Source organism: Zalophus californianus, chromosome 8, assembly GCF_009762305.2.
Source record: "Zalophus californianus isolate mZalCal1 chromosome 8, mZalCal1.pri.v2, whole genome shotgun sequence".
Classification (NCBI taxonomy): Eukaryota; Metazoa; Chordata; class Mammalia; order Carnivora; family Otariidae; genus Zalophus; species Zalophus californianus.
This window is the reverse complement of record NC_045602.1, coordinates 35,913,800-35,926,349: the sequence shown is the minus strand read 5'-3', so window position 1 is coordinate 35,926,349 and position 12,550 is coordinate 35,913,800. Positions and strand designations below refer to the sequence as shown.

At 57.5% G+C, this 12,550-nt stretch overlaps 1 protein-coding gene across 2 annotated transcripts in view; it reads left to right on the top strand.

Annotated features, from left to right (window-relative positions):
* Positions 1-270: 270 nt before the first annotated feature.
* KCNIP3 (potassium voltage-gated channel interacting protein 3) overlaps positions 271-12,550 on the top strand; it is a 79,526-nt gene continuing 67,246 nt past the window's right edge. For both annotated transcript variants that reach the window (XR_003524890.2, XM_027623931.2), the window contains exons 1-2: positions 271-408; positions 11,721-11,886. Coding sequence is in view for 1 of the 2 variants with exons in the window: in XM_027623931.2 (XP_027479732.2) it covers positions 394-408; positions 11,721-11,886 (181 nt within the window). In the remaining variant the exon portion in view is untranslated. The remainder of the gene's footprint in view (positions 409-11,720; positions 11,887-12,550) is intronic.

Here is a 12,550-nt window from a genome sequence, read left to right as displayed (position 1 = left end):
CAGGAGCAGGGCCAGAGCCAAGGGCCGGGCAAAGGGGCTTCAACAGGCTCAGAGGGAAGGATTAAGAACCATTTATACCCAGAGTGGGACAGAGAGCCAGGGAGGGGGACTGAGAATCCGTCAGAGAGGGGTGGGGAGGAGAGAGGGAGGGAGAGGGAGGGAGAGAGGGAAAGAGACAGGGAGGGAGGGAGAGGGCTTGAGGGAGGCAGAGCAGAAGGGGTGGAGCAGGGAGAAGCAGGCGGGGCGGGAGGGGTGGGCAGGGGGCGGGCGAGGAGCCGCCCGTAACAATTACGTGTGGGGCCAAGCAAACATGAGGCAGCCACCCGCCGGCGCGGCAGTCCTGATCTCAGCGGCAAAGGGGGAGGCCGGCCACAGTTTGCTTCAGCGCCCAGGATGCATCGGGCGAAGGTAGGTGCCGGCGGGGCTGGGGGCTCTCGCCCAGGGGTGGGGAGCCAGGGCTTCTGCGGGTGGCCCTGGACCAAGGGAGCCTTGTGCTTCCTCCTTTGACCTCAAGCGCTGTCGTCCCCTGTAGGGTCACTTTTGAAAAAGTAAGTGTCGGGGTGTCCAGTCTGGGAGGCTAGCCGTCCGGGGCCCCCTCTGGGCCAGAGAGGCTTTAGGTGTTTGTGGGGTAGCAGCTGGACAGAGGAGGAGCTTGGGGTCAGGCATGTGGCTGGTGCTGCTTGTCAGGTCCCCGGGGCAAGGGCCAGAGCAGCTTGACCCTGACCCTGAGCCTGACCCTGAGCCTGACCCAGACGCTGAGCCTGGGCCCACAGCCCTGAGAGGTGGGGGAAGACTGAGTGCTGGGAGGTGGTGCCTTAGGCTTGAAGGCTGGGCAATGAGTGCATCTTTTAATCATTCAGGTGATTAATGAAGTGCAACTTCCTAAAGGGCTCTGAGCCCCTGAATAAGGACACGTGCTCCTAGTTCCCACTCTGCGGGGCGGTTGGGAGGTTGGAGAGAGAGAAGGCAAAGGAAAATGCCTGGGACAGAGTTCAAGAAATAGTAGCAGGGTGTTGGGAAGGCTGAAGAATAAGTAAGTGAAGAAGAATGAGGGAGAGGAAAATAAGCCGGTTCCCAGACTACAGTTCGCACTCAGAAAATCCGCCCTGATGCCTTGCAAGCTTCTCACATGTTTGGGATAGTCTTGCTTGGGAAGGAAGAAGCAGCATCAGGCTTAGATCTGGCTGCTCAGATCTGGTTTGAACAAGGTTGGTTGCATTTCTCTGTCATGCAGAAGTCCAGAGGGAGGCCATAAGGGGCTGGCACGGGGGCCCCATGGTCAGCAGGGACTCAGGCTCCATCTGTCTCACTGGCTCCCATTCTTGAGGTTACCTTAAAGTCCAACATGGCTGCTGGAGCTCCAGCCAGCACATGTAGGCAGCAGGAAGTAGAAAGAAGGACGGGCAAAAAACAAAACAAAACAAAACAAAACTTAAATAAAATCAGGGTCTTGTGAGTAAGGAAGAATAGATAGATACTGGGCTGACATCTTGCTATCTTCACCGCCCCCTACCCAGAGGTGGATTCCTGTCTCTCTCTCACCCTCAAGGACAAGCAGCCCAGAGTCAGCTCGTGGGTGGTTCCAGGCCACACTTCCCCAGAGCCTGGGCCACCCCTGCCCTTTCTGGTCCATCTCCCAGGGGTGCCAGAAGGATCAGCAGAGGTGATGACATGAAACCCCTTGAGCCTGGCGACAGGGCACGTTGAAAGGTGCTTTCTCTCCTGTCACCTCCAGTCTCCCCAGCAACCTCCAGAGCAGAAGCAGAGAAACCGCACGCCTGGTTACAGGTGTCTGTGCCTGCGCTCACTGCACACTCCCGCCACAGCCAACACAGGTGCTACCCATCCACAGACGTCGGTATGAGTATGCACCGCACCAGCATGCCCCGTGACTGTGCCCACAGCTGACAGCATGCACACAGAGGCAGGCGTTTCTAAACCCGGGCTGCACATGGGCGCACACAGCCTGCGCTGTCCACCAGCTGGGAGACAAGCCCCCTTCCTTTGTTCTGCTGGCCCTAACTGCCAGGAGGTCACTCCCTGCCCCTGACTGGTGAGTAGAGGGTGTGACTCGAGTCCTGCAGGTGCATCTGGCCCTTTCCTTGGCCACTGTGACCCCACACTGCCCTCTGTGCCCCCTACAACTGGCTCCTGGGCCCCAGTGTATCTCACTCTGCCTTAAGCCTGCCGGTGGCCTTCCTGGGGCTGACCTGGCCAGAGATTGGAGCGGGTCCCACACCTTCTGGTGCTGGGCCAGGCAGGGACAGTGGTTTTAAGGGAAGCCACCACTGGCTCCCTCACCAAGGTCAGCAGGAGGCTTGGGAAAAAAGTCTTCCACTCTAGTGGCAGCAGGGACTGCAGTTCAGAGCCCAGGCTGGGAGTTGGCCCAACTCATTCACTCTAAGCTGCCCGTCAGTCATGGTCAGCGGCTGCCCCCAGTGACACCCCATGGGTGTTCGGTCCCTCACCTCTCTGTGCACTACCCAGTCCCTTGTGGATCCTTGTGACATCCCAGGAGGGCAGGCACTGCCACCTCCCTTTCTACAGACACTGAGGCTCAGAGAGGGGAGCAGGATGTGCAGCTTGAACTCTGTGAGCTCCTAGGGGAAAGGAACAAGCAGAACCATGGGGTCTCCTGTGGCAGGTGCGAGCTACCGTCCTAGGCCGTTGGGGAGTGATGTCTTCATGGCCTGGCGCAGGCACTGGGAACCTCTACCTACCCAGCTTCCAGCCTTCTTGCAGGTGCTTCTGTAGGTGGGCCCGAATTTGCTCACTAATTTTTTTTTTTAAAGATTTTATTTATTTGACAGAGAGAGACACAGCGAGAGAGGGAACACAAGCAGGGGGAGTGGGAGAGGGAGAAGCAGGCTTCCCGCCGAGCAGGGAGCCCAATGCAGGGCTCGATCCCAGGACCCTGGGATCATGACCTGAGCCGAAGGTGGACGCTTAATGACTGAGCCACCCAGGCGCCCCTGCTCACCCATTTTTAAAGAGAGTGATCAAAGGCCTGAATTGAGATGGGGAGTGAAGTGGCTGACTGTCGTCCAGGTGGGGTCTGGGAGAAGGGCAGGGCTGAGGGGCAGGATCCCTGAGGTGGCCACTTCTCCCTGCACGGCCTATCCAACAGGCCCTGCACCTGCATTATCTCCCTAGACCGCTGGGCAGCCCCCGAAGAAGCTCTTGGTATTGTACGCACTCTACAGGTGAGGAAATGGAGGTCTGCCCTAGGTTGCAAGCCAAAAAGTGTTATAGCTGGAATTTGAACCCTGCTCCATCTTATTTCAAAGCCCAGGTCCCTAGGGCTTGGCGGGAGGGTTGGGCAAGTCCTGGGGGAAGGTTACGAACAGAGAGTGGATTGCTTGTCACCAGGCAGCTGGGAAAGTGCCCCATCCCAGCTGGGGGATGGCTTCATGCGTTTGTGGCCCATTGTTCCTTCTGAAACCTTTAGTGAGAGCACATGAACCACACCCCATCCCTGGCCATGTCCCCTCGTTTAGCCATGTGACCTTGAGCCAGCCACAGATCATTTTCTGGGTTGTAGATCCAGAGCTGCAAAGGAAAGGACCCCCATCTTTTGAATTCAGGATCCCTTTTATTAAAATCCTCCACGAGAGTGGGAGGTGCTCTGCTGATTCAGGCTGGCTTGGGGCCCATCTGCTCTCTCTGTCCCACTCCAAAGCATCTCTGGTGATGCCCAGGAGCAGCTGCGGAGGCCTGAATGTGGCCTCTATGAGGGAGAGGGGCAACCTTGGTTTCCAAGGCAAAGAGGGAAGAGGAGAGAGAACTTGGCAGATCTTCCTGAGCTGGTCCTCCAAACAGGGATGGGGGGTGGGGCAGGAAGGAAACAGACAGGAAGGAGGCACAGTGGGGTGTCAGTCACTGTGTGCTGTGCCCCCACCCCAGCTCCCTATTCCCAGCTGACTGATGTTTCCCTTGAACAGGTGCATCTGTCAGCTGTGATCAGCCTACATCCTTAGAATGCCACAGAGCAGCCGCGTGACAGGGAGAGAACCAAGGCCACAGGTGCCAGGGCTGGAGAGGGGGAGCTAAGCTGAGTTTTGGCAGGTCAGCCCAGAGGGGGCCTGTCCCACCTCCCAGTTGGCCCGTTTCCTGCCTCAGGTCTCTGCCCAGCAGCCCCCGAGCCCCACAGGCACGGGCCTATGCCGCACTCAGCTAGGCAAAGCAGGCCCTGGTCTTCACGGGCCACATCTCCAGCTCTGCCCCCCACCCACTGCCCACCCCGCCTCCAGCACACGCCTCCAGGACAAACAAGGGCTAAACCTGAGCCCACCTGCTGCCGGTGCCATGCCCCTGTGCCCAGCCCAGCCTGATTCTGGTTTAAGATCTTCTCTCAAGACGGACACTCTGAGCAGTGACCCCCGGAGAGCCAGGTTCTACCCCCAACTCCACCCAGTTGACCCTGTGAGCTTGGGCAGGTCCATTCCCTCTCCGAGCTTCAATATCCCCATTTGGACCTTAGATACACTCCTAGCCTGTGCCAGGCCCTCACCTGAGGCCAGTGCCTTGTGCTGACCGGTGGGGGCCCGGAGTAGAGGTGGGGGACACTACCAAAAGTGCCAGGGGGCAGTCTCATGGACACACAAATGCCCACTAGCTTATCATGGAGCCCCATCTCCACCATTTGGTACTGGATGGCTCCAGCCAGGAGAGGATGGTGGTCTGGGACGGCTGTTAACCTGGCTCTGCATCAGGAAGATCTAGGCTCAGTCCCAGCTCCTTCATGCATTAGCTGTGTGTCCTTGGACAAGTTAGCTAGTTCCTCTGTGCCATGATCTCCTCATTTTCCTGGGGGAAACATCATCATCCTCCCAGGTAAATGAAGTCCTATATCAGCCTGCTTAGCACAGCCCGGGCATAGAGCAAGAGCTCCATAAATGGTTGGAGGGTCAATGTCACTATTTTCTCATTACTGAGTAGAGCCTGGGAAGGGCACTCCAACAGGAGAATGTGGTCAGTGAGCATGCCGCGTCCCCCCGCCCCCCCCGCCCCGCCCCGGGTTAATGAGACACCTGCATCGCCTGGGCAGCATGGGCCAGGTGGGGAGCTTGTGTCCTAGCCCAGGTGGCAGCCGTCAGACGCAGGGTAGCGATGACCCAGTCCTCCCTCCCCTGCTCCAGCATGTGTGTGCTCGTGCAAGTGTTGGCAGGGACTCCTTCCCAACTCCCCCCTCACCAGGCGAGCTGCCTAGCCTGCATCTGTAGGTGCCCAGGGGTGGGTGGAGAATCAAGCCTCCCCAAAGTCTCCCCCCCCAAAATCCTCAGGGCCTGCACGACACGACGCCCACCGCCACTTCCTGCCATCTGTCCCAAGTGATGGAAATAGAGCGAGCAACGAGGAGTGGTTGCTCAGTGAGCCAGCCTGCGCTGCCACAGTCCCCAGGACAGTGCTGGGGGCGTGGGTGGGGGGCAGGCAGCCCCACATCTGAGCAGCTCTGCGCATCCCCAGCTGGTCCAGTCTCTGGCCCTGAGGGCAGCCCTCTTAGGAGCGGGCCAGGGGTTTAGGGGAGACTGAGACACTGAGACCCCTTCCTCCCACAGACAAGACCAGAACTTTCCACTGGGTGGGATGAGCCCTCTAAACCCTAGCAGCACTTTCAAATAAGCTCCTCTATTGAGGAGCTTTATAAAAATAGAGCAGCACGGGCTCCACCAAGTCAGATAATGCAGCCTGCAGGCAGCCAGATGTGGGGGAAGCTCCCAGGTGATTCTGATATGCAGCCACTGAGCAGAGCAAGTTGGCTCGTTCTCTCTCTCTGGAAATCCCTTGGCCATCGCTTGGCCCTGCCCCTTGCTCTGGGTGGCAGAATTCCTCAGCATCAGCAGGATAGGGACTATGGATAATCGCGCTCCTGCTGGGGCTTTGTATGTCACCTCACTTAACCTTCCCCGTGGTCCTATAAAGGCATATTAATATCCCTATTTACAGATGAAGACACTAAGGCTCAGCGTGGTTGTTGAATACTTTGTCCAGGGCTGCCCAGCTGGGAGGTGCGGGTCTGGGATTCAAATCCCCGTCTGGCTGACTGCAGACCTCTTCCCACTGTACGTGGTAGCCCAAAAGAACATTAACCTGCCTGAAATTCCCCCTCCCTGGCTAAGTGTGTCTTCTGAGCCAGGATCCAGTGGGTCCTGGTGGTCCTTATGCAACCATTCATGCTATGTCTCATCCATAAATGTAAATATTTGGGGAAAAGTACCTATAATATTTGCATATGCATTTCCTCGGATGACATTACCTCTGAGGAATGGAGCCTGGGTGTTTGAACTTGGATTTGCCAAGACCCTCCATGGCCTCCAGCCATGCACCCCCACCCCCAACGGGCTGCCACATGCCCACAGGTAACCTCTGGGCTTCGCTTTGGGGGTTCTCAGAGCCCGACTGATGAGAACCACAGAGACAGAAGTAGCTGCTTGAAGGTCTCGCCTCAGGGCACCCCTAGTCCTTGGCCTGATGGGCCCTCACAAGGCGACGCTGTGCACACTGGGCATGGGGCAGTGAGCAGGGTAGCAGCCCTCGAGGCTACTGGCCTTTCGGGGGGCTGCAGAGGGTGGGGACTCATGAGGTGGGATGTCCAGGCCCAGGCCCTAGTAGTCTGTTTACGATGATCTGGCCTCTTTCGACGGCGTGGTGAAAACTCTCAGCCAGTGGTGTTCCTAGTGGAGAGTGCAGACCTTGCTCTGGGGTGGCTAGAAGATATGAGGGGTTATGCTGCTCCCCCGTGTCTGTGGAGACAACTGTCGCAGTTACTGGGGAGTCCCCTCAGCAGCCCCCACTACCCACATCCACAGCAGATCCTAAATACCCACTAATATCTTCACCCCCCCTCCCACTGCTTGGGCCTGGCTCAGCACCCCCACTTCCTCCCCTGGATTTGGGCACCCCCCCCAGTTTGGCCTCCTGCCTCCTTGCCCCCCCACCCTTCCTCCACACCCCACTGGGCCACCTTTCTGAAACAGGTCTGACGGACCCTAGCTGGGACTTGAGAAGGAGAGAGGAACTGGGGTCAGCATATGCCCTGGCAGGAGGAGGCTGCCCCAAACCATCCAACTGGCTGGTCTGAGAACCATCTAGAACAGTGCTAGCCAATAAAAGTGTAGTGTGAGTCACAGGTGTCATGTTAAATGTTCAGGGAGGCACATTAAAGAAAGTTTTTTTTAAAAAACAAAGTTAGGGTGCCTGGGTGGCTCTGATGGTTAAGCGTCTGCCTTCAGCTCAGGTCATGATCCCAGGGTCCTGGGATCGAGTCCCACATCGGGCTCCCTGCTCGGTGGGGAGCCTGCTTCTCCCCCTGCTTCTCTCTCTCTCTCTCTCTCTGTCTCTCATGAATAAATAAATAAAATCTTTAAAAAATAATAAAAATAAAAAATAAAAAGCAAAGTTATTTTTAATCATATATTTAACCCAGTGTAAATATTATCATTTCAATATGTAAGCAATATAAAATTAATAAGTTATTTTATATCCTTCCAAGTAAGGCTTTGGAGCCAGTGTCTATTTGCACCGATGGCACATCTCAATTTGGACTAGCCCCATTTCAAGTGCTCAGTAGTCACCTGCAGCCGGGGCCCCTGTCTGGGGCAGCTCAGACCCGGGGACTCAGCAAGGCTGCACCGAGCAGGTCCCTAGGTCTCCAAGCTTCCTAGCTGTTGGTTCTCTGTCTTCACTGACTTTGCCTTATCTGCCACAATCTGTGTGATTGGTTTTTTTTTTTTCTTTAAATTTACTCACATTTTAAATTTTAATAAATGCATTGAGAGGGGAATCTTTAAATCATTATTGTAAATGGAAAGAGGGGAGCCACTGATGAAGGAGAAGGTAACAGTATGGATGCCATGAAAACAAAAACAAAACAACAGCATTACCCCCCACCCCCCGCCGCCATGTGGCCTGCCGAGACTCTGAGCCGAGGCCACACCCCATCTCTGTAAGGAGGAGGCAGAGGTAGAGGGGCAGTTGGGGCACCCCTCCCACCCCCCAGAGTCTAAGGCGTCTCCCAAACCAGTTGGGAGCATCTCCCAGGTGCCCAGTGGCCAGCTCCAGCCCTGGGAGCCCATGACCTCCAGCCAAAGCCCACCAAGGACACACCTGAAGTTGGACAGTTAGGTGGACTCCTCCTTGACCCTGAGCACGAGAGAACACACACTATGGGGGAACCAGGCAAGCTTGGTAAGAGGGTGTGAGGAAGAATCTATTCTGGGACTTGGGCTTCAAAGGGCTGATTTGGAGGAGGGTCTAAGGAACCTCAATAGATTGGTGTGAGCATCAAATAAGACAGCATCTCCACACTCCTAACCAAGTGCCTGGCCCATAGCAGGTCCGTCACCAGCTTGGTGTCCTCTCTGTCCCTCCCTTGCTCCCCACAGACCTGGACTTGGAAGTGAACTAAGACCTGCCCCTGACCCATCTGGCCAGACAGGAGCTGCGATTCTCAGCTCTGGGTTGTCAGGGAACGACCTCTGCCCTTTGGGGAATCTGTGGACCTCAGAGAAGGCTGCAGGTCCGCAGGGCCAGCCAAGGGCCATTGCTGGGCCTCAGGGCGCAGGTCCTCTGGCTTCATCGGTCTCTGCCACCCAAATCTGGCCACCCCTTGAGGCCCACGGAGGATGGAGGGATGGCTCCAGCCACTGTGGAAATGATGCAGGATCAAGCAGGAGTGGGAGGAGAGAAATTCTCAGTTGAATTATGACAAGCGTCAGGGGACTTTCATCTAGTCATTTGTGAATATTTCTTGAGGTTTTCGAGTGTGTATGTATATTTAATAGCCTTTTTTGTTTGTGGACAGTATTTTTATTTGAGACTTTACTGAGATCACTGTGGAATCACATGTGGCTGTAAGGATTAATGTAGAGAGACCCCGGAGGGAAGCTGCGGGGCGGGGAGTGGGGTGGGGTGGGAAACAGAGGAGCAACGGTTCGCGAACCTGCCTGGCGTGTGTGAGGAGCACAGCGAGGCTGGCGCTGGCGCTTGGTGCACGTGGCCGGCCGATCGGGGTCGGGCTGCGCTGACTGAGGCTTTGTAGGTGGGGGGAAGCCATTGGGGTTTTATTCGGAATGCAGTGGAAGCCACGGGGTGCTTAGCAGGGATGGGAGGGGATTTAATTCAAGCTGGAGTTTCCTCACTGATTCAGCGCTCCTCAATTCTGTCACCTCTTAGAACAGAGGTATCTTGGGGTGAGGGGGTTGTGTCACCTCTCAGGGCTCCCTCCCTTCCATGCCTGAGAGCTTCCAAATCAGGAGCAGGGTGCCCAGAGTGGCCACTAACATTTCCTGACAGCCCAGACAGACCTTCTCCCAGACAGACCAGCGTCAACCATTCATGAGGATGACCTGCGGTCACTCGTCCCTCTTTGCCCTCCTGCCTGGGAGGATGGGCCCAATCCACAGCCTGTGGACTGTGCCCCTCCTTGCAGTTGTGTGGCCCTACCCACAGCTGTGTCAGCCACTGTGGGCCCCTCCTCTCCTGTAAGGACCCCTCACCCACTTCACAGGGGGAGGCCATCATAGGCCCTGCTTGCGGGGCTCCCAGAGCTCCTGCCACTCGCACCCCCAACTCACTGCATCAGGGAGAACACACATACTGGGGCTCATCCATCCAGGAGAGTATCAGGACACTCATAGACTGTTACTCTGATGTGGCTGGGGGCTTGGGAGCCCCTCCCCAGCTTCCGAGGCCTTTCCGGAGCCTGGCCCCGGGAAGGCTAAGCAGTGCAGCCTGTGGCCAGCACCACCTGAACTTTGGAACCAGGAGACCACAAGTGCAGAGAGGCCCTGGCTTGCCCCCAGACTCTCCGGGACTTAGTTTCCTCATCTTTAAAATGGGGGTGGCGTTGCCGACCTTGTGGGATTGTCTTGACGGTGAGACCACATTGAGGCCCAGAATAAAAGGCCCAAATGGAGCTCTCCGCCCTGCCTCTGGGTCTTCCCAGCCCTCCCTGGAGGACAGAACCCTGGGCCCCCTGCCAGGTCTCTCCTGCATTAGTTAGGCCTGGTCTGCAAGACAGAATCCCCGGGACTAGCCTCGGGCCCCACGAGGACAGCCCCTGCCAGCCAGCATTGGCAGCATTGTCCTGGGATAGACGGGGTCCCAACGGATAGCTCTGAGGCCCGGTGCAGTTTTTCTTCCTGACATTCTCCACTAACCCCAGCTGCAGAGCCTACAGCAAAGAACGCATGAAGTAATGAAGCCCCAGCTGCCCATCTTCCCCCTACCCCCCTCCTGGACCGAAATAAAGACCTTATTCATTGAGGCCGTTTCTCTCCTGAATGAGATTATTAATAATGGAGAAGGTGCCTCTCTGACACAGCTGGGGCAGGACTGGGGTGTATGTGTGCGTGTGTAAGTGTGTGTGTGTGTGCATGTGCATACGGGGGGCCTCCTTCAGTCTCCCTGGCACCCTGAGACCCCTGGCCACCCCTGCTCACCCCCTCTTTCTCCCCACCAGGATAGGGTGTGCTCACCCTCGCTGCAGCTCTGGGCACCGCTGACCCCCCTCATTGCCAGGGCCAGCCTTGGAGAAGGGAAGGAATGTGGGGGTGCTCCTGAGGGTGTGTGTCGGGGAGGTGGCTTGGAGGGTGACGGTGATAGAGAGGGCACTTGTAACTGGGAAGGCCCCAGAAATCAGGAAAACGGGTGTGGTCGTCACCCTGTCTAGGCGGCCACTTCACCAAAAGCTGACCGGGAGGCAGACTGTCCAGCCCTAAACAGGAATGGGCCTCAGGGAGCCACGAGCCAACCCAGCACCCGGAGGGTTCTCCGGCTCAACTGGAGCCTGCGGGATGCAGCAGACCAGCTTCCCCTCACTTGGGCATTTGTACAAACTCCTTGGTTCAGGGTACCTTGTAGGCATTTTCTTACTCCTTGTGCCCAGGAAAGCCCATACCGGGGACATGAGAGAGCCTTAAAGTCCAGATGCTCACCTTCCTGACTCCTCTTGCAGCCAGGGAGTAGGCATAGGACCCGGGCGGGGACTATCAGATTCCTCCACTCTCGACCTTGAACCTGGAGCTAGGGACTCAACTGAGAAGACCCCCCAGAGCAGCATCCAGGTCCCAGGGCCAGCAGGCCCCCCCACATGGAAGCGCGAGCAGCAGGGGCCGGGGTGCTCTGCTGCAGCAGAAGTGCTCTCCCGGGCCTCTTCTGGGGGTGACTGTGGCTGAGGGCCGCTGTCCCTTGGCTCGCTCTTTGCTCTGGTTTGCCTTCCCAGACTGGCTCTCTGTCCTTTCTGGGGAGGCTGTGGCTGGCCCGGGACCCCCACAGCTGATTCCTTTTCAGTTGTCATCTGCCGGGGTCAGTCTCTGCTTCTGGTGCCCGAGGGCTGACCGACACAGGGGCTCTGTTTGGGGCCCCGGGTCTGCAGCACTTGCCCAACTGCTCATGTGTTTATTGGCTTTGGGGAACCATGTACATTTCAGGATGACACAAAGGCAGCACATGTGGAACCCCATGACCCTGGAAGGATCTCCCCAACTGGCCACGCTGGTAGCCATTGTCCTGGCCAACCAACCCGACTGCTCAGACCCAGTGGCCACACAGAGGGGCGCCCTCCCACAGCTGGAACTCAGGCCATGTGCCCCGGGTAGAGTGAATCTGGGAACAAGATCCTGGTGGGATTAAGGACGACCTTGCCCCAGAGGTTGGGGTCGGCCTGGAGGTCCTCTCTGAGCAAAGGCTCAGGGCTCCTCTGCCTGTCCCTGCTGCAGGAAGTGATGAAGGTGTCAGATGGCAGCCTCCTGGGGGACCCTGGGCGCACACCACTGAGCAAGAAGGAGGGCATCAAGTGGCAGAGGCCGCGGCTCACCCGCCAGGCCCTGATGCGGTGCTGCCTGGTCAAGTGGATCCTGTCCAGTGCAGCCCCACAGGGCTCAGGTAGGGGCAGGGGTGGGCTGGGGGGAGGGCAGAGGTGGGCGTGGGGCATCTGTTCTGAGCTCCCTTCTCTCTGATGGCTCAGAGACCACCCGGGGACCCCAGGCCACACCACCTCTGCCTCTGTTGGGAGATAATGTTTTCATTCATTCATGCAAGCAAGGCCACTGCGCTCAAAGCAGGACCCGTGGAGGGTGAGGACAGAGGATTGGGACCATGCTGGGGTGTTCCACCTCAGTTGCTGGGAGGAGAGAGCCAGGGGCCAGAGTCCGACAGGCCTGGCTGGCTCTGCCTACCCTTCGTGGGTCACCTGGGGGCGGCTCACGCATCCTTCCTCAGTGCTCTGTGAAAAGGATGGATGGCAATGTGTGCAGAGGCCCAGCGAGGAGGAGGCCCTGGCCCTCGCCCCTCCTCGGTCCTGCCCAGTGCACCCAGGGCCTGTGTGGCTCTGAGGGGACTCAGGAAGTGGCTGGTCTGCACTTGCCCTTGGTGATATTTGATGTCTGCCGAGCGTGACAGAGCAAGGGACGCACAGGGAGCCTCATGCAGCCCCCGAACTCTCACACCTACATACACACGCCACACAGTCACACCTGTGCACACCCACCCACCACGCCAACGTGGGTGCACACCCAGGCGCACCCACTGCTCACATCCACGTGCACAC